General features: G+C 42.1%; 1 protein-coding gene across 2 annotated transcripts in view; it reads right to left on the bottom strand.

The window, feature by feature from the left end:
• Window positions 1–1130: 1130 nt before the first annotated feature.
• RNF115 (ring finger protein 115) overlaps window positions 1131–21566 on the bottom strand; it is a 73183-nt gene continuing 52747 nt past the window's right edge. For both annotated transcript variants that reach the window (XM_026489080.4, XM_044380308.3), the window contains 5 exons: window positions 9020–9091; window positions 7764–7836; window positions 6724–6817; window positions 3738–3853; window positions 1131–2813 (listed from right to left, as the gene is read on the bottom strand). In XM_026489080.4, the coding sequence (XP_026344865.1) occupies window positions 2682–2813; window positions 3738–3853; window positions 6724–6817; window positions 7764–7836; window positions 9020–9091 (487 nt within the window). In that variant the 3' untranslated portion in view covers window positions 1131–2681. The remainder of the gene's footprint in view (window positions 2814–3737; window positions 3854–6723; window positions 6818–7763; window positions 7837–9019; window positions 9092–21566) is intronic.

Below are 21566 nucleotides of genomic sequence, written 5' to 3'. Positions count from 1 at the left end.
GGGAGTCCGCTTCTCCCACTCTTTCGTGCTCTCCCTCTCTTTCAAATAAATAAAATGTTAGAAAAAAAAAACAAAATAAAATTGGCTTTTCTTGGGTCTCAAAACTTCCACCAACTTTTGGATTGGAATTCATACTGGCTCTCCTCATGCTCAGGCCTTTGGAATCAGACTAGAACTACACCATAAGATCTACTGGCTGGCTGACTGAAGATCTTGAAACGTCTTAGCCTCCGTAATCACACAAGCTAATTCCTTATAATAAATCTCTTTACACAGACACACACACATCCCTTATTCCCTTACTGATTCTGTTTCTCTGGAGAACCCTAGTACACCCCTTAACCTAAATTAACCAACCTGCAACTCCGAGGTAACTCCTAAGAAGAAAGACTACAGAATCATTAAGTGTAAAGGGTACTAGAAACAACAAAAGGAGCCTCATGTCCTCTATCAGAGCAAAAAAAGTGAATAAAATTTCAGATAACTGAGACTGACACTATTTGCTATTCTGTGTACTGAAAAGTAACTCCCTATCCAGTACTTGTTTCTTCTTTTTTTTTTTTTTAAGATTTTATTTATTTATCTGACAGAGATAGAGACAGCCAGCGAGAGAGGGAACACAAGCAGGGGGAGCGGGAGAGGAAGAAGCAGGCTCATAGCGGAGGAGCCTGATGTGGGGCTCGATCCCACAATGCCGGGATCACGCCCTGAGCCGAAGGCAGACGCTTAACCGCTGTGCCACCCAGGCGCCCCCAGTACTTGTTTCTGACCCTTTGTCAGCTACTCAGATACTTTCTGGTTCTCTAGTTTTCTAGGTATAGTAAAAATACAACCATTTGGCCTGGCATCTCCAGACTCTTAACAGGGAGACGATAATTTCTGGCTGTCATACTTTTTCCGAGACAGTGGACACTGTTCTATTTGAAAACTACAATGTGCTCAAACCTCAGCATGGTCTTTCTCTATCTATGCAGTGGTGATTAAATATTCAGAATATACCTCCCCCCCGCCCCCAGCTTCTTGACCCGATCACCCGCCCCCCCTCAAAACCAATGTGTAGTTTCAGGCTACACATCGATACCCATAGTAAATAACTCACATTCTCCAAAGAAATGATCTCTGCAGAGGTATAACATGAGAGGCAGAGGAGAAAACATCTTTTATTCCCTCTGGGCCCAACATGAATCATACCTTATGGTCACAATTTTAGAGGCAGGCTGTTAATTCAGCAAGCTACTATCCCACTTTCTCTCTTCCCTCCCCTACTTCTTTCTCCTCTACCAAAGTACAAAGATATCTCTAACCCCTTCCCTCACCCCCAAAACCAGCGTATGATAGTCAACAAAAACCGAGGAAAGACTCCTAGCCAAGAAAGACACTCACCAAAGAGTGGCCTTCTTGTTCAAATCATTCCAAACTATGAGGGCTGATGTGACCAGACAAATGGAGCCCCCGTCACCTTCTGTGGTGTGCTAACAGTGGTTACACGCCCCCATCATTTCCTTTTGAGACTCTGAAGTTCCAACAACTTTCTTGATCTTCTTCGTTTATTCAACTTTAAACACGTAAATGCTTCAGAGAGCATGTGCAATGAGACACTGTTAGGCTGGAAACAGAAGGCCCACCTCTCCAGGCCAAGCTGTTTCGGGCATGATCACAATAATCAGTCTGATTCCAAGTACAACCAGAACCAAGCAGAACAGAAAGATTTCAGAGATGATAAAAGGGCTTAAAAAATTAAAATGAGACAATGTGAAATCTCAATTCCTGAAGACCAATGAATTACTAAAAACAGTGAATTGGCTGTAGAAGCAGTAACGAAGGAATTCTATTTCTGAGGGAAATTATTTTAAGGTCCCCATGACAAAAGGCAGTAAACAATGAGTTGGGGGTCATTAAAGAAACCTCAGAAACAAAGATTTCAAATACCTGTCCTTCTGTGCCTGTATGCTGCCCAACTCATTTCCAAAAGGGAACCAGAATCAGATTCCCACCAACGTAAGATTCCTAAGATATGTCATGTTGGCTTCTGCAGAAACTGCACCTTGTGAAGTAGTCTTTAAAAATTAAAATGAGAAAATCAAAGAATACAATGATCAGCCACTTTCTCCTCCCCACTGTTATTTTTCTTTGATTTTCTGAGGATTCAAAACAAAACAAAATCATTAGTCTCAGATTCCTGAATTAATCTGATCTTGCTTTGTGGCTAATATGGCCAAGAGTAGATGCTTTTGTACAATTAAAACAGAAAGACTTTATATCAGCAGGACTTCACGGCTGTGGTTCCACTGCATCTACTATAAAATACACTAATGGTAGAGTGGAGGTTAGAGAAGGAGGTGGAAACATCCACTACAAGAGAACATGACAGATAGTGGGACCCTAGCTAGACTTTAAGGTAAAGTGATTCTATTCTGGCAGGGGAAACCCACATAATCAAGTTTCACACTTACAAAAGTATCTCTCTGAATTCAGGAATAAGAGGCATTTGGTTGTAGATACAATTCCATCTGCAGATACTAACTTTAAATTTAGAGAAGAAAAACACTCACTGCATTAATATTATGGGTTGGGGTTTCTTATGCGATTCCTAAATCCACCTACTATTTTTTTGTTTTGATACAATTGACAGCTGTGATAAGAAGACTACCACAGCCCTGGCTCAGATGCAGGCTTTAGCTTCAGAAAGTCCATCGGTCATGTAGCTGGCTGTCACTGCTATATCTGTTGCTTGCAGAGGCCTCAGAGCTCTGGGTTTGCCGAGTAGAGTCCTCACCATTTAAGCTCTTCCTACATACAGGACACGTGTCATGCTGAAACAGAAAGATATCAGTCCACGTAAATAGCGTGACCTGAGAAGCTGGAAGTGCTAAACACTTATGAAACCCTGAGAGCTGGCAGGTAGAGAAACAGAAAGGGCACGTATTCTCACACAGTGCACACTGGGCTCAAAGGTGTAACACCAGGACACCTTCCAAACAAAACCTCAAACAGAAATGACAGAGAGAATTCTAGGCCAGCAACTTAACAACAGATACCACTCATCACCAAACAGAACTAACCAGAAACAGTGATTTGGGGGCACCTGGGTGGCTCAGTCAGTTAAGCATCCACCCTTAGCTCAGGTCATGATCTCAGGGTCCTGGGATGAAGCCCCATGTCAGGTTCCCTGCTCAGCGGGGAGTATGCTTCTCCCTCTGCCCCCCCCAACACTCCACACCGCCCCCCCCACGCTTGTGTGCTCTTTCTCTCTCTCAAATAAATAAATAAAATTTAAAAAAAAAAGAAAGAAAGAAAGAAAGAAACAAACAAACAAACAAACAGTGACCTGAGATGGTCTAGAGCAGGGGTCAGCAAACTTTCTGTGAAGGGACTGGCAGTAAATATTTTAGACTTCACAGGCCATAACACCTGTGCCGCAACCACTCAACTCTGCTGACACAGCACAAAAGTAGCCATAGACAACTGTAAACAAATGAGTGTAGTTGTGTTCCAAGAAAACTTCATTTACAAATCATGTGGCAGGCCCAAGACCTGTAGGCTGTGGTTTGGTAACCTCCGGTCAGAGAAGTTACAAACAACAAGTGATCTAAGACACGGTAATGGCGCCAGCAGGAATTACCAGGGACTAGAATCTGCTCTGCGAGGCTCTCTATGAACCCCAAACCATACTCCCACCCCAAGGAGATGTGACTGGCAGAGATGGTCCATCACACGGGGCAGCTGTCTGTACTCACCAGTTCTAACCACGGTACAATACAACTGCTATGGAAGACGTGGTTGCAGGGTAACTGCCGGACTTCCTCTTCAACTGTGTAATCTTCTTTGCACACTGGACACTCTAAACCCATATCTGTTGGAGGAGGAAATGCCTTCTAAAGTAAGCGAGCAAAAAGAAAGAAGAAAAAACTAGCCCAGTGTCTTTAACCAAAGGAATCCATGAAGATACAAAGCGCAGCCTAGGTGGAGGAGGTAGGAAGCAGGAATTTTATTTCAAAATGGAGGAGGTGGTAGTAGACAGGGACATGAATGGCCTTAAGTAAGGCTTACACAGAAACTATGTAAGGTCTACTTTTCAATGTCAAGACTTGGAAAAAAATAAACCGGGGCTTAGATCATCCTTTAAGTAAAACAGGAAAAACACCTTCCCTGACGTGTGATAGCCTTCTGGCAGTTTCTACTTAGTAAACACAGGCAATCATCAACCACAGCCAAGGGATGCATCTCGGCAATCTTAGCAGCTCCCAGTCAGTGTCTCAAGCCATTTTTACCCTGCTACTTTCCACCCTCCTTCAGCGTGCTTGTCCTAAAGCCTTCTGTACAAGCTATTAATTAAAAGCTGTACCAGGAGGTGGTGCTGCAGAATTGCAAAGCCCAAGGACAGCTCAGGTTCCAAGTCTAGAGAAAAGTAACACTCTTCGTGAGGAAATGGCTACAAACTAAATTGGGAGTACCAGTCAGTAAAGTCAGTATTTCCCAAATACCAGCAAGTGTCTCTCTCCAGTGGCCAGGGCCTCCTACGTACCCACAGCAGTCAAGGACCTGGAGTGAGACTACCACTTAATAGATTTACTCCTTCCTCTCCACTCTTCCCTAACACCTTTACCTCAATTCCAGCTTTTATTTCTTACGTCTGGTCTACTGGAACAGCCTCCCAGGTAGTATCCTTGACCCTAGCCTTCAACCCTCCAAATTTACCTAAGCTTTGCAACCAGCTAATTTTTCCTAATACTAGCTTCATACCAATCCCCACCTCATCTTTACTTGGATGCCCAGCTGGTACCTCAAAATCAACAAGTTCAAAATTAAAAATATCACATCACTTCTGCACCCAAAACAGGGCCCGCTCACAATTCCCCCACCTGAGAGATGGCAACACCAGCTCTGTAGTTCCCAAGCTGCAAAACTTTTGAGTCCTCTTTGACCCTTGTCCCTTCTTTACCCTATTATGCAATGTGATGAAAGCCTTTCTTCAAAGCGATATTGAGTCTACCCTTCCCTGTTAGCACTGCCACCATTACCTGCACCCCACCTAGATGTTGCAGCAGCCCCTTAAATCCCTGCTTCTGCTTTCTTTGCCTTCCAATCTGTTTGACACACTACCTCCAAACTAATCTTCCCTAAAGACCACCTAAATTCCTTCAATGCTCCACATGGGAAGCTATGAAACTTGCCTCCTATCTAAAATATCCAGCCAAACTACTCTGCCAGTTTCAAGGTCTACACAGAAAGGCCCCACCCTTCCTAACCAGTCATGCCTCCACTATCCCCAAACCACATTCTATTTCAGGGCTAATAAGGTCACTCTCCTTATACCTGATTCAGACACTGTCCATGCTGACATTCTCACACTGGTTCATACTTTTCCTTGAACAGAATGGCCTAAGATGGCCTATCTTGTCTTTAAAATCTTCTCTAACTTAAAATGGAATTTGGGGGAGAGAAACTTAGTCCAAAATAATGCTCCTTGTCACCAAATTCCTTCAGCGCTTAAAAATTATATCTATGTCTAGGGGCGCCTGGGTGGCACAGCGGTTAAGCGTCTGCCTTCGGCTCAGGGCGTGATCCCGGCGTTCTGGGATCGAGCCCCACGTCAGGCTCTTCCGCTATGAGCCTGCTTCTTCCTCTCCCACTCCCCCTGCTTGTGTTCCCTCTCTCGCTGGCTGTCTCTATCTCTGTCGAATAAATAAATAAAATCTTTAAAAAAAAAAAAATTATATCTATGTCTAAAGTCCCTAACTGTATCTGACAGAGTAATTATGAAACAAATTCCCAGCCTCCCATTTTTTCTTTCTCTGTATCATCTGCTCAATACTATTTTTTATACTGTTTTCTAATTGTTTAGTTGAGTTTTGCTTCCCCTGGTAAGCTCTTCAAGAAATCAAGTCTTATCTTGTACCTCTTTGTTTCCTGCATGGCAAAAGGACACTGTGGCTGCTGAGGAAATACTTGCTGGCTGATGAAAGAAATTCTCAGCTTTCAACATTTGCAGGCTCTGCTCCTGGGCCCCAGGGAATCCATATACTTTACATTTACCAAAGTCAAAATGACTCCACAAAACCTCAAAGCATGGGCTCTACTTCTGCACTGAGCACACACTGTACATCTGCTTTGTTTAAAAAAAAAAAAAAAAACCAAAAAGGAGCATTCCAAACATAAAGATAGGAAAAACAAAAAAACTTCCCTAGTTCCCGTATGATTAAAGTCATACAGATTTGCACATACTACAAAACATAAAGTCTGTAACTTTCTGAACTGTCCTTTGTCATAATGATTTGCAACTATATTAAAAACAGGGGCACCTGGCTGGCTCAGTCAGTACAGTATGCAACTCTTGATCTCAGGGTCACGAGTTCAAGCCCCATGTTCGGTATGGAGCCTACCTCAAAACAAACATAAAAACATACATAACGCTTCACCAAATGGTCTTTCCCTGGAGCTCCCTCTTCTTTATGAAAGACTGTGCAACCACAGCAACTGTCCTAACTTAACTTAGGCTTGAATAAAACTCTCTTCCTTTCTCTTTACAATTTAAAAAAAGGTTTGTCCACTCTGTATCAATATGACTAACCCTAATGAAAAGGTGGGCATCTTCCATAAATGACACCCAGGTAGGACTTTGAGGAGTGCTATAGCTTCCCTTGACGACCCTTCGTACAGGAAGGTGCTAGGATTTAGAACAGAGATACGAAGTTAACAGAATAAGTATAGAATTGAACCTACCAACTTGTTCCTGAGTTACTGGCACTGTTGGAAGAGATGTGATCTTTTCCTTGTCAGCTGGGGGAGGCCCTGTGTTTTCCAGTTGTCCTAAAAGCTACAAAAAAGGAAAAAGAAAAAGAAGAAGAAGAAGTGGCAGATATCCCACTATCCCTGGGGACGGAGCTGCTCCAGCTGAGAACAAACAGTGCATATATTAGAAATGTTAGTTGCTCTTATTTCTGCAAGGCTCTGAGAGGCTTGGGTTCCCCCTTTCCTGCCGCCAGAACACTCATAACTCCTTTACAATTTCAGAGTGACATCAGTATAAGTCTACAGAAGAACCTATCATTGCAAGGTCCACCTCCGGGCATAAAGCAACTTCAGAGGCAGCATAAGGGTTGTGATGTCAGGAATAAAACTACAACTGAACAAAAAGTAATACTTAACTGGTCTACAAATTTCATTCTGCTGAAAGAAAAAAAGGGTGGGAGTATGGAAAGTAGCATAAAGTAAGCCAAGAAATAGGTAAATTACTGCCTATGAGAAGATTTGGATATAAATGACATGCTTCCTATTTTCAGCACTTCACAAGGGAAATGAAAAACCAATTAAATTAAAATAAACATAAATACGTGGAAGCAATTATACATGGCATGGGAATACCTTTTTCTCTGCTTCCTTCCCCTACTTTGTTCCATCTAGCAGAAATCCCTGCTTCAACATGTGAGGAGACCCTTCTTTTTTGTGAAGCACCTGTTGATAGGATCCTCATAGGACTGAACAAGAGGCCAAAAATACAAAATACTGTTTGTTATAGGAGAAGTCTTTTCTTCCTATGGAGGTGAAGCCATCGTCTAGAAAGTCCCTAGGACCTAGAAGGTACATGGATGCTAAACTAAACCCATAAACCATTTATCCCTTCAGTAAAATGGAAACCCACAAGCTCAAAATATTAGGAAAAGCAGAGTGACTGCCATTTCAGAAAGTAGCAGAAGGAAAGCAGGAAGCCTGTGGAACCATGAGACACACTGAACAGACACCCTCAAAAGGCAGCTCCTCACCTGGGTTACAATGGCATCAAGCCCTGTCTGACCCCAGGCATAGTCCCCAGGGTTGGAGTGCAGCATCCCGCTCCTATACATGAGATGAGACAGACAGCATTAGATGGAGTGACCAGGCTCTGCCTTTCACCACAGAAAAAACTGGCAGATCCTGCTCTCTCTCAGAGCTGGAAAGTCACTAGTTCTCTAAAAATCAAGTGGCAAAGAATTTTTCAGTATTTTTAAGGTCAAACAGATTATCTGGAAGTAGTCTCTTATTCTTGTAAGGAATTTTTACTTAATTGAATAGAACATAAAATATGAAGCTACCTAAAATACCACATGACACACCAGAGCAAAAAAAGTGACTCACTGCCTATTGGCTAAGAAAAGTTTGTCTTCTCTGTGCCCAATTACAGTAAACATAGATGGAGCTGCTTTTTAAGGAGAGTTTTCCCTTTGTGACTGGCCAAAATCTATAGCAGACTTCCTTCATTCTAAGAGGCTGCCCATGGTCCTCGACAATGAGGAGCTTTCAAGTAGAGAAACAGCCACAGCCGTCTCTCTGAATCACAACTTAGAGCGATTACAAAAGGGACTTGGCAGTACCTCTTTCTGGAGCCGCCGGTGCACTACCCTGGAGGACAGATGTCCAGACTCTTTGGCTGGAACATGTTAAAAGAAACAAGAGGCTGGAAAATAGGGTAACTGTGTGGAAGGACTGAGATCTCTCTGAGCAAAGGAGCCTTCTGGGGCAGAGTCAGAAGTAGCACGTAATTGTCCAGACAAGAGGAAATTCTATCTTAACCCCTACCGTACTTAAGTGTCACTCTGATACTGAAATTACAGCCTTTGTTTCTTCTGACAAACCTTCTTACTTTGAGAAAAGGAAGTTAAGCAACATGTTTTTAATTTCAGAAATTCTCAAGGAATAAAATCTTCCCATATGATCTAGAAAAGAAACCTGCAAGTTCAGATACGAGGACTGGCAGGGACCATCTCATTCCCCTCTCAACACAACTCTCAAACCAGAATATGAACCGAAACCGAGACATCCAGTGCCTGGACATCCTGGGAGACCAGGATGGCCCTCAGGAGACTGAGCAATAAAAAATAAGTTCTGATTAAGTCTGGGCTCAGCAAATAAAGGCAATCTAACAGTCTGCAATCAAATCTTTATACTCACCTATGCAGCTCTTGCTCTTTCTCGCAATGGTACAGATACCTAAAATGCTGCTTCTCTAGCAAAGTAAGACAGAAAGCGATTAGTTACTTACCAGGAAAAAGGATGTGAGGATCCAGGAACTGCAGAATTTGCAAAGAATCCTGTAAAGATCTGTTGTATTATTCTGTTGGAGGAAAAAACAATTAGGTAAGACAACAGACCAATGAAAGTATTCTACAGATATAAATGGCTGACCAATCACCAACTCCTTCTCCAAACTACCATGGGTTTTCACTGGTCATTATACAGCACATAACACCAGAAATCAACCAGCTACCTGGTAAAGTGCTATTTTGCTATTACAGCTGTCTTGTTGAGCTCTACGATCTTATGTATTAATAGATTTTTTGGTGAATTAGGCGTGAAAGGGACTGATCACGTGGTGTAGTTTTCAAACTATGTTCCTTGGATCGCTGGCAGCAACATGAGGTTGAAAGGGATGCTAAATCAGTGGGATCTGGGCCCATCCTGTAACAACAGTTGTTCCATTTTTATATATTTTACACATTGGGTTTCTGTGTAAGATATTATTCAAAGAGCCCTGTAAAAAAAAATGTTTTGAGACTAATCTCATTTTACCAACATTTATCAACATGCTGTATTAGCCCTCAAAAGGTGTTTCAACTGCCTATACACAAACACATTCAAACACACACACCTGACACTCGTCATTCTGAACACTTAGGATGGCACATCCACCCAGTCCTTTATATTAGTGAGTTGATCTTTGTTACCCAAAGAGATAATGGGCAAAAGAAAAAGACTAAAGAAATTTTTCTACTAGATCTCTTGTTTTGTGAGTGATATGCATGTTTTTCCTCCATCTTCATTGAGATATAATTGACAAGATATATACTTTTAACCCCCTGGTTTCCACTTTATTAGGCCAATCAATAAACAATGGCAGTAGCCAATATTAGACTCTCCCTATTCCTAAAGTTCAACAATAGCTAAGAGACTATGTGTTTTAAAGTATGTCCACAAAAAAAATGTCCACAAGTTATTTTATGATCCTCCTACGAGTGTAGGCTGAACTTAATGACTTAACTCTTCTCTTTTTTTTGTATTGAGGTATAATCACACGAATATTATTAGTTTCAGGTGTGCAACACAGTGATTCGACACCTGTACATACTGTAAATCATCACCACAGTAAGACTAGTTAACATTCACCACCATATACAGTCACAAAATTTTTATTTCCTTGTGACTACAACTTTTAAGATCTACTCTTACCAATTTGCAAATACGTTATATATTATTATTAACTATAATACCATAGTTACCTATAATTAACTGTAATGAACTATAATATCTTTATGGTTTTGATTTACACTTCCCTGATGATACAGTCACCATGCTGTACATTACATCCCCACTATTTATTTTATAACTAGAAGTTTGAACCTTTGGACCCCCTTCTATTTTGCTCACACCCTACCCCCTACCTCTGGCAACTACCAATCTAGTCTCTTTATCAATGAGTTTCTTTGTTTTTTTAATTAAGATTCCACATATAAGTGAGATCATATGATTTTTGTCCTTCTCCATCTGACATATTTCACTTGTCGCAATGCCGTCAAGGTCCATCCATGTTGTTGCAAATGGCAAGGTTTTTGTTGGGTTTTTTTGCCAAGTAATATGCTTGCACACGCGCGCGCGTGTGTGTGTTTGGTGTATATTTATACAAATCACATTTTCTTTATCCATTATCGATCAATGGACACCTAGGTTGTCTCCATGTCTTGGCTATTATAAATAATATTGTAATGAATAGAGGGGTGCAGATATCTTTCTGAATTAAGATTTTCATCTTCTTTAGATAATACCCAGAAGTAGAATTGCTCGATCATATGGTAGTTTTATTTTTATTTCTTGAGGAACCAACATACTGTTTTCCATAGTGGGTGCACCAATCTACATTCCCACCAACAGTTCACAAGGGTTTTCTTTTCTTCACATCCTCGCCAACACTTGTTATTTCTTGTCTTTTTGATAACAGCCATTCTAACAGGTGTGAGGTGACATTTCATTGTCATTTTGATTTATATTTCCCTGCTTAATGATGTGGAGCACATTTTCTTGTACGTTTTGGCCATCTGTGTATCTTCTTCAGGAAAACAGCTATTCAGATCTTCTGATCCATTTTTTAATCAGATTGGTTTTCTTTTTTAGTATTGCATTATATGAGTCTTTTATATATTCTGGCTATTAATCCCTTATCAGATTTGCAAATTCTCCCATTCAACAGTTGCCTTTTCATTCTGTTGACAGTTTCCTTTGTTATGCAGAAGCTCTTTAGTCTGTTAGCTTGTCTGTTCTTGCTTTTGTTGCCTTTACTTTTGAAGTCAGATCCAAAAAATCATTACACACAGATGTCAAAGAGGTTACCGCTTATGTTCCCCTCTAAAAGGTTTATGGTTTTGGGTCTTACATTCAATCCATTCTGAGTTAATTTTTATGTATGGTATAAGACAGTGGTCTAGTTTTCCCAACATCATTTGTTGAAGAAACTGCCCTTTCCCCATTGCATATTCTTGGTCCTTTGAGTTTATTTCTAAGCTCTCTATTCTGTTCCATTGATTTAGGTGTCTGTTTTAAGCCAGTACAAACTGTCACTTACTTCTTAACAATGGAATATGGCAGGATAATCTGTGACTTCCAGGATTAGGTCATAAAAAGCACTGTGCTCTCTCTTGAATCACTTTCTTTGGGAAAGTGCCATGTCAAGCAGTCTGATAAAGGCCCACATGATAAGGAACTGAAGCCTCCCAATAGCCAGAACAAATTTGCCAGAGTATGAGTAATTCTCAGATGATCCTTCAGATGACTGCAGTAATAGCCAATGTCTTCACTAAAAGCTCGTAAGACACTGGGCCAGAACCACCCAGCTAAACTGCCCCAAATTCCTGACCTAAGGAATCTATGAGATAATTAATGTTTGTTATTTTCAGCCACTAAGCTGTAGTGTAATCCGTTACACAGCAATAGATAACTAATTCAGATTTTCATATCTGGAAGTGCGTTACATCAAAAACCTAAAATGTGTGAGTAGATTTAGAACCCAACGGAGGGTAAAAGTTGAAAGGACTCTGAGGAGAGTACCAGTGAAAGTTTGAAGAGCCTTGAAGAAATAGTAGAAGTATGATGGCCTTTGAGGAATTTATAGGTGAGAGCTTCAGTGAGAAAAATCTTCTTGGAAACTGGAGGGAAAGGGATCCTTGTTATGCAGTAGCAAAAGTTGTTGCTTGCCATGACGTGAAGTAGTAGTTGTGGCTCATGAACTGGGTAACAGTCTAGCTAACAAGATGTCCAGACAAGAATGCTAAAGGTACCCCTTGCTTCTTCTTGCTGCTTACATTAAAATGCAAGAAGAGAAGGATAAATTAAAAGAAAGGATAAAGTTTATTTTTTTAAAAAAATTTTTTTAAAGTAATTTCTACACCCAACACAGGGCTCAAACTCAAAACCCCAAGATTAAGGGTCACATGCTCTTCCAACTGAGCCAGCCAGACACCCCTATGGAGAAGGACAGTTAAACAAAAAGGGAGTCAAGACTAAATAATTCCGAAAATTCCCAGCCTCTCCAGATGGTAAATGATACTAAAATTAAGAAATGGCTTCCAAGGGAAGATCAAATCCAGGCTGCTGAAAGAAAATGGTTAACAAGGAAGCCTAGAATGTGGCTATAAAAATTTTTTGTTAAGACCTCAGAAAGCTCTATATAGCTTAAAGAACTACTCAGTTAAACAACTGGGCTTCCAAGAAATTTAAGAGTGTTGTATTAGTCCCCAAGCGCTGCCATAACAAATTCCCACAAACTATATAGTTTCAAAAGGAATGAATTTATTCTCTTATAGTTTTGGAAGCCAGACTCTGAAATCAAGATGTTGTTAGGGTTAGGGGCGCCTGGGTGGCTCAGTCGTTAAGCGTCTGCCTTCGGCTCAGGGTGTGATCCCAGAGTCCTCGGATCGAGCCCCACATCAGGCTCCTCTTTCACTGGGAGAGTGCTTCTTCCTCTCCCACTCCCCCTGCTCCTCTCCCACTCCCCCTGCTTATGTTCCCTCTCTCGCTGGCTGTCTCTCTCTGTCAAATAAATAAATAAATAATCTTTTAAAAAAAAAAATTAAAAGATGTTGTTAGGGTTAGTTCCTTCTGGAGGCTCTGAGGGAAAATCTGTTCCATGCCTCTCTTCTAGTTCCCAGCAATCTTTGCTGTTTCTTGGCTTGCAGACACATTACTCTAATCTCTGCCTTAGTCTTCAAGTGACTTTCTTTCCTGTGTCTTCTGTGTTCAAATTTTTCTCTTCTAAGAATACCAGCCATTGCAGTTGGGCCCACTCTAACCCAATATGATCTCACCTTAACTTGATTACATCTGTAAAGACCTTATGCCAAATAAAGTCACATTCACAGGACCTGAATGTATCTTTTTGGAGGATAAAATTCTATCCACTGCAAGTACTGTCCCTCAGTAATCCCAGAAGCCCAAGGGAGAAAGGAGATTATCTGGAAGAGATTTGTGGGTGTGGCTTTTGTTTATGGCAGGAATCTCAGTAATATTCACAGGAGACCCTAAGTTTTAAAAAGAAAAGCTGCCTGGTTACACTGAAAGGCACAGAGTCAAACAAAATAAAAAGAAGCCTCTTGGGCCCTCAAAAGCAGACTAAGAAAACTATGCAGCTGCAAATCTGAACCACTTTTCATGGAAAAGAAAACTCATAGGGTGAAACCAAGAGCCTCGGAGGAGGAAACAAAAGCCACAGAACAGTATTCTTGGGCAAAAGAACGAAGTCCTAATCAAGAGACTTCCAACATTAATCCAGATAAAAGAAAAATTGCTATGAATCAGTGACTTGTGCCTCCTATTTACTCCCTTTTTAAATAGGAATCTCTACCTTTTTAGTACATGCCTGTTCCATCACTATATGTTGGGTGCGTGAGGGGCAGGAAACTTGTTTCTTTAATTTACAGGTGTTCACATCAAAAGAAGGTGTACTTGCGGAACTATAACGAAGGGCCTCATCCACACTTGGACCTAGCAACCTGGATTTCAGGTTGATGCTATAAAGGGACAAGGCTTTAGGTGGGTGTTGGGAGGATGGGAGCGTATTTTGCACATAAGAGAACCGTGAGTAATTTGCGGCCCCAGGGTAAAATATGGTAGTTTTAAAATATGTCTACAAATTCTTTAATACTCCTCCCTTCAAGAGGTGGAGTTGAATTCTTCTCCCTTTGAATGTGGGATGGACCTAGTGACTCACTTCCTACAGATAAAATATGGCCAAAATGACAGTGTTTGGCTTCCAAGATCAGGATATAAAAGGCATTATGGTTTCCTTCCTTTTCCTTTCTCTCTCGGATCACTTTACTCTGGGGAAGCCAACTGTCAAGTCACGGGGATCCTGAAAGACCCCTATGCAAATGTCCACATGGTAAGGAATTAAGGCCTCCTGCCAACAGCCATGTGAGTGACTTATCTTGGAAGCAGATCCTCCAGTCCCAGTTGAGTGTTCGGATGCCTGTAGCCACAGTTGACATTTTGATTATAACCTCATGAAACACTTGACCAGAACCACCTAGCTAAGCTGCTCCCAAATTTCTGGCCCTCAGAAACTGTGAGAAAATAATGTCTATTGCTATATGCTGCTAAATTCCAGGGGAATCTGTTACACAGCAATAAATAATATACTCTCCTTGCTTGCTAATAACTAGAAGAGCAAAGTACCACATGCTTGAACTAACCAGTAAGTAATGGTAATAATTAACTCTGAGAAAGAGACTAGTTCCTAGCTCTAAACCTGATCCTACATAAATGCTTGGAGTTGCCAGGGACGCCTCGGCTGATGAGCTGCTGATTCCCTTCTCTTGGCTGCTTACTCCTTGGAAGTCAGATGCTGGTTCCGCATCTCTGCAGCACAAACAAAGAGAGGCTGCTCGGGGTGACTTAGTAAGTTTAAGAGTTATTGTGAGGAGATTATCTTCAGCTGATACATGCAGTACTTACAGTGAATTTTCTTATTGTTAAAAACATAAAACCTTGTCTTGTTAAAGTAATAGGCAGCTAAAATAGGGTTGGGTGGGAGGGTGATGTGTGTATTTAACCCACGGAAGAGAAAAATCAATCCACACAGTTTGGAAGGGAAGATATATGCTAAGACCATGTAAGAGTCTTCATCTAGTTTCCAGAGCTATACTCTCTCTAGGTTTTCCTCCTTGTTCCTTGGTTTTCCTTTCTGTCCCCTCTGTCTATTCCTCTTTATCTTCCAAACTTCTAATCAATCAGGGCCTAGGGCTCAATTCTCTGAGCTCTTCTACTTTCTATCCTGACTCTTGGCAATTTCACCCAGTTTTATATACAAGCCACATTTCCAAATTTTATCTCCACCCAAGACCTCTGCCTACTCAACATCACCGCCTGATTGTGTAATAAGCACCTCAAACTTACTGTGTCCCAAACTGAACTCTTGAATCTTCTCCCCAGTATCTGTTCCTCCTAGTGTCCCCCATTTCAGCAGACGGTGACTCCGTTTTTCAATTGCTCAGACCAAAAACCTTAGTGCATCCTTAACTCCTTTTTTTTAATCTGCAACTCTTCGTTCTGTTACACCTCATATCCAATCTGTCAGCAAATCCTATTATGCCCACTGTCAAGCTATATGTAGAATCCAACCATTTTTCACTACCCTCACCAAAGCCACTGGCATCTCTAGCTTAGATTAACGCAACAGCCTCTTAAATGGTTTCTCGGCTTCTGCCCTTGCCCATGTGCTCCTTGCAGCCCCCCCATTCTATCCTCAACATAGCAGTTGGAATGATCATTTTAAGACCAAAGTGAGACCATGTCATTTCTCTGCCCTAAACTTTCCCCTGGGTTTCCACTGCACTCAGAATAAAAGCCCTTACGGTAGTCTACCAGGATCTATATGATCTAATACTCTCCTCCCCAGCCCCACACCCAGCCAACTTCTCTGTGACCTCATCTCCTACTATTCCCCCTCACTTACTCTGCTCTAACTGGCCTCTCCTTGTTGGCACATTCCTAGCTCATTCCCTCACTTCCTTTATGTGTATTCAAATGCCTTCTCAGTAAGGCCTCAGCTTACTATACTTTTTGAAACTTCACTTCTCCCATACTCCCTGATCTCCCTTCTCTGCCTTTCTTCCCCATAGAATTTACTACTGCTTAACAGCCTATTGATTTAACTTCTTTTGCTTGTCTGACTTCCCCCTTATTAAGCTCCACAAGGGCAATCAACTTTTGACTGTTTTGTTCACCACTGTACAGTCAATACCTGGAATAATACCTGGCAAAGTAATATACAAATGTTTGTTGAATTAATTAAAAGACCCCAAGATGGGGCCCAGAAATACACTGAAAGACATATATAATCTATTAAGATAAAAAAGAGGGATGATAAAGTAGGTACAGTATGACTTCCATTTCAATGATACAGATGTAGGTATTGTATTTTTAAAGTTCCACAAGATTATGCATCAGGGTATAACTGTGGCTATTTCTGGGTAATGTTGCCTTTTTAATACCAAAAAAAAACACACAAAAAAACAAAAAACCCTAATATTTCTAAATAACCAAAAAAGTCAATTCTCAAAATGTGAGTAGTGATCAGCGGTCAGAAAACTACGGTCTCAGAATCTCCTTCACGGGAACATATTTTTAAGGAAGCAAACCTTAGTAGTAACCTGCCCTACAAAATGATTCAGGAGACAGCTGATCAAAACACCAGGCTAAAATGTAACCATAAAAAACAAATGTTAAAGGAGTACAACACACTAAAATAAAGACAGGTCTTAATGTAATAAGCGCAAAGTAATGGGTAGTAACCTCTACGAAGTCTGGAAAGGATGATTGTGTTAGTGTTGACCTAATAGAGACAAGGAAAAAGAACTGACAAATATAAATATTTTGCCATCCTAAAAAACATTCTTTAAGGTGAAATATGAATAATCCCTTAGACTTGTCACAATCCAAATGAAATTTCTCCTAAAGACTACATAATCTCTTTTGTTTATTCTATATACACCAAGCAACCATTTGACTGCTTTTGATTTCTTGTTATCTGGGAAATTCAAAGACAGCATTATGCTAACAAGCAGAAATGAGTTTTCCAGTCACTGAAATAGATTACACCCAGCTGCAAATTAATAAATTAGTCTTCTGGCACAGGTCAGATTCATTTAAGGTTAGATAAGATGTGCTAGTCTATTCAGGACCTGATTACACCTGGATAAACTATCATTTGAAAGCTGCAGATTAGGGGACATACTTTAGACATTCTCACAAGTATTTGCAGAATGAATGAACAATGTGAGACTTACCCATCTTTACATTTGCAAAGAGGTTTCACTCATGTCATTGAAAAAGCCAAAGAAAACAGATCTCATTTCAAGGTAACTCCCTAAATTGGTGTAAGGAACACATTAATAATCCCACGAAGGCTAATTAATCTCTGACATCTGATTTTTTAAATGACAAAGTACTCTGTCTACAGTGGAATCAGTGGAATGAACAGGAGGAGCCTGTGATGTAGCCTATGGAAAAAACCAGTTGAAAGCCTGATAAGCAAAATAAAAAGTTATACTCCTCAAATCTACAGGACAAACTATCATCAGGAAGAAGACAAGCTAAAATCTAATCAAAAAGAAATTTATAAAATACAAAATTGTAATGTACTTTCCAAACACTGGGTGAGGGGATGCCTGGGTGGCTTAGTCGGTTAAGTGTCTGTGTTCAGCTCAGGTCATGACCCCAGGGTCCTGGGATGGAATCCTGCATCTGGATCCCCCCTGCTTCTCCCTCTGCCTGTGGCTCCCCCTGCTTGTGTGTGCACTCTCTCTCTCTGACAAATAAATAACTTCTTAAAAAACAAAACACTGGAGGAGAGGTAAGATGGCGGAGGAGTAGGGGACCCCTTTTTCAGCCGGTTCCCTGAGTCGAGCTGGATAGGTACCAGACCAGCCTAAACAACCACGGAATCAGCCTGAGACATAGGAAGATGCATCTGGATCTCTACAAATGAACATCTCCAGCGCTGAGTATTGAGGTGCGAAGCAGGGAGCCGTGAAACCACGCACAGATATCGGAAGATAAACGGAAGGGGGAGGGAGCCGCCGCGTTCGGGCGCAGGGAAGCGGTAGCCACCTGCACCGGGGAGCGGACTCACAGACGGCACCCGCGAGAGAGCGGGCTGAGACCGGTGAGCCGGGAGCTCGCGCCACCAGGCATCTCATGGAACTCCGGAATCCCGGTGTGCTCACTGGATCCAGACTGAGACTGGGAGCTCCAGGAGCGCGCGCGGGGCGGCTGGCGGCTGGCGGGCCACCTGCACGGGGGAGCGGGCGGACTCGCGGTCAGCACTCGCGAAACAGCAGACTGAGACCCTGAACCTGGTGCGCGCGCCACCAGGCTTCTCACGAGACCCAGAGATCCGGGAGGAGATCCGAGAGGAGATCTGGGAGCGTGCAGGGGCGGCTGGCGGCGTTAGAAACACAAAGGACAGGGGTGCCTGGGTGGCGCAGCGGTTAAGCGTCTGCCTTCGGCTCAGGGCGTGATCCCGGCGTTATGGGATCGAACCCCACATCAGGCTCCTCCGTTGTGAGCCTGCTTCTTCCTCTCCCACTCCCCCTGCTTGTGTTCCCTCTCTCGCTGGCTGTCTCTATCTCTGTCGAATAAATAAATAAATAAAATCTTTAAAAAAAAAAAAAAAAGAAAGAAACACAAAGGACAGAGACGGGCCGGCCCTGGAAGTGAGGGCTGGGATGCCGGGTGTGGGGCGCACATCCCGGGACGCTGCAGGGTTGAGCAGCACCAACAATAACAGAGTTAAAGTGGCCAGAACATCAGTGGAGAACGGGCCGCAATCCCTCTGTTCTGAGACAGAGGCTGGGATTCGGCTGCTGCTGCTCTGACTCTCAGAAGAGGCACAGCAAACCGCCAGGGAAAGCTGCCAGAGAACAAAAGCCTGGAAATACCAGCTCACAGCGTGCCCGTCCCCATCCCCCCCTCGCAGGGGACACAGAGACTATACCCAAACAGGGTTGCCTGAGTATCGGCGCGGCAGGCCCCTCCCCCAGAACACAGAAGGCAGGCTGAAAAATCAAGAAGCCCAACAACCGGGGCGCCTGGGTGGCGTAGTCGTTGGGCGCCTGTCTTCGGCTTGGGGCGTGATCCCGGCGTTCCGGAAAGGAGTCCCTCATCAGGCTCCTCCGCTGGGAGCCTGCTTCTTCCTCTCCCACTCCCCTGCTTCTGTTCCCGTTCTTGCTGACTGTCTGTCTCTCTCTCTCAGATAAATAAATAAATAAAATCTTTAAAGAAGCCCACATCCCCAAGATCCCTATAAAACAAGGGGCACGGCCTGGGACCCAGTCAATAATTTGGGCTCTGGACAACCCCGCAACCTCTCCTCATCAGAATGACAAGAAGGAGAAGCCCCCCCCCCAGCAAAGAAAAGACAATGAGTCTGTGGCCTCTGCCACAGAAATAATGGATATGGATGTAACCAAATTATCAGAAATGGAATTCAGAGTAACAATGGTCAAAATGATGAGTAGAATTGAAAAAAGTATTAACGAAAAGGTTACTGAGAATATAGAATCCCTAAGGACAGAAATGAGAGCGAATCTGACAGAAATTAAAAATTCTATGAGCCAAATGCAGGCAAAACTAGAGACTCTGACGGCCAGGGTCACAGAAGCAGAGGAACAGGTTAGTGAATTGGAGGATGGGTTAATAGAGGAAAAAACGAAAATAGAAGCTGGTCTTAAAAAAATCCACGCCCACGAATGTAGGTTAAGGGAGATTACTGACTCAATGAAACGATCCAATGTTAGAATCATCGGCATCCCCGAGGGGGTGGAGAAAAACAAAGGTCTAGAAGAGATATTTGAACAAATTGTAGCTGAAAACTTCCCTAATCTAGCAAGGGAAACAAACATCCGTGTCCAAGAGGCAGAGAGGACCCCTCCCAAGCTCAACCACGACAAACCTACGCCACATCACATCATAGTGCATTTCGCAAATATTAGATCCAAGGATACAGTATTGAAAGCGGCCAGGGCAAAGAAATTTCTCACGTACCAAGGCAAAGGCATCAGAATTACGTCAGACCTGTCTACACAGACCTGGAATGAGAGAAAGGGTTGGGGGAGCATTTTTAAAGCTCTTTCAGAGAAAAACATGCAGCCAAGGATCCTTTATCCAACAAGGCTGTCATTCAGAATTGATGGAGAAATAAAGACATTTCAGAATCGCCAGTCATTAACCAATTTCATAACCACGAAACCAGACCTACAGGAGATATTAAGGGGGGGTTCTATAAAGGTAAAAAGGCCCCAAGAGTGATACAGAAAAGAAAGTCACAACCAATACAAACAAAGACTTTACTGGCAACATGGCATCATTAAAATCATATCTCTCAGTATTCAGTCTCAATGTGAATGGCTTAAATGCTCCCATAAAACGCCACAGGGCTGCAGATTGGATAAAAAGACATGACCCATCCATTTGCTGTCTACAAGAGACTCATTTCGAACCCAAAGATGCATTCAGACTGAGAGTAAGGGGATGGAGTAACATCTTTCACGCAAATGGACCTCAAAAGAAAGCTGGGGTAGCAATTCTCATATCAGATAGACTGGATTTTAAACTAGAGACTATAGTTAGAAACACAGAAGGGCACTATATTATTCTTAAAGGAAGTATTCAACAAGTGGATATGACAATTATAAATATATATGCCCCCAACAGGGGAGCAGCAAGATACACAAGCCAACTCTTAACCAGAATAAAGAGACATATAGATAAAAATACATTAATAGTAGTAAACCTCAACACTCAACTATCAGAAATAGACAGAACACCCTGGCAAAAACTAAGCAAAGAATCAAAGGCTTTGAATGCCATACTCGACGAGTTGGACCTCATAGATGTATATAGAACACTATACCCCAGAACCAAAGAATACTCATTCTATTCTAATGCCCATGGAACATTCTCAAGAATAGACCATGTTCTGGGACACAAAACAGGTCTCAACCGATACCAAAAGATTTAAATTATCCCCTGCATATTCTCAGACCACAACGCTCTGAAATTGGAACTCAACCACAAGGAAAAATTTGGAAGAAACTCAAACACTTGGAGACTAAGAACCATCCTGCTCAGGAATGACTCGATAAACCAGGAAATCAAAAATCAACTTAAACAATTTATGGAGACCAACGAGAATGAAAACACAACGGTCCAAAACCTATGGGATACTGCAAAGGCAGTCCTAAGGGGGAAATACATAGCCATCCAAGCCTCACTCAAAAGAATAGAAAAATCTAAAATGCAGTTTTTATACTCTCACCTCAAGAAGCTGAAACAGCAACAGAGGGACAGGCCTAATCCACTCACGAGGAAGCAGTTGACCAAAATTAGAGCAGAAATCAATCAATCAGAAACCAGAAGTACAGTAGAGCAGATCAACAGGACTAGAAGCTGGTTCTTTGAGAGAATCAATAAAATTGACAGACCACTGGCAAAACGTATCCAAAAGAAAAGAGAAAGGACCCAAATTATTAAAATTATGAATGAAA

Source organism: Ursus arctos, unplaced genomic scaffold (genome assembly GCF_023065955.2).
Source record: "Ursus arctos isolate Adak ecotype North America unplaced genomic scaffold, UrsArc2.0 scaffold_12, whole genome shotgun sequence".
Lineage (NCBI taxonomy): Eukaryota > Metazoa > Chordata > Mammalia > Carnivora > Ursidae > Ursus > Ursus arctos.
The sequence above is the reverse complement of the archived record's forward strand: the minus strand, read 5'-3'. Positions and strand labels throughout refer to the sequence as shown.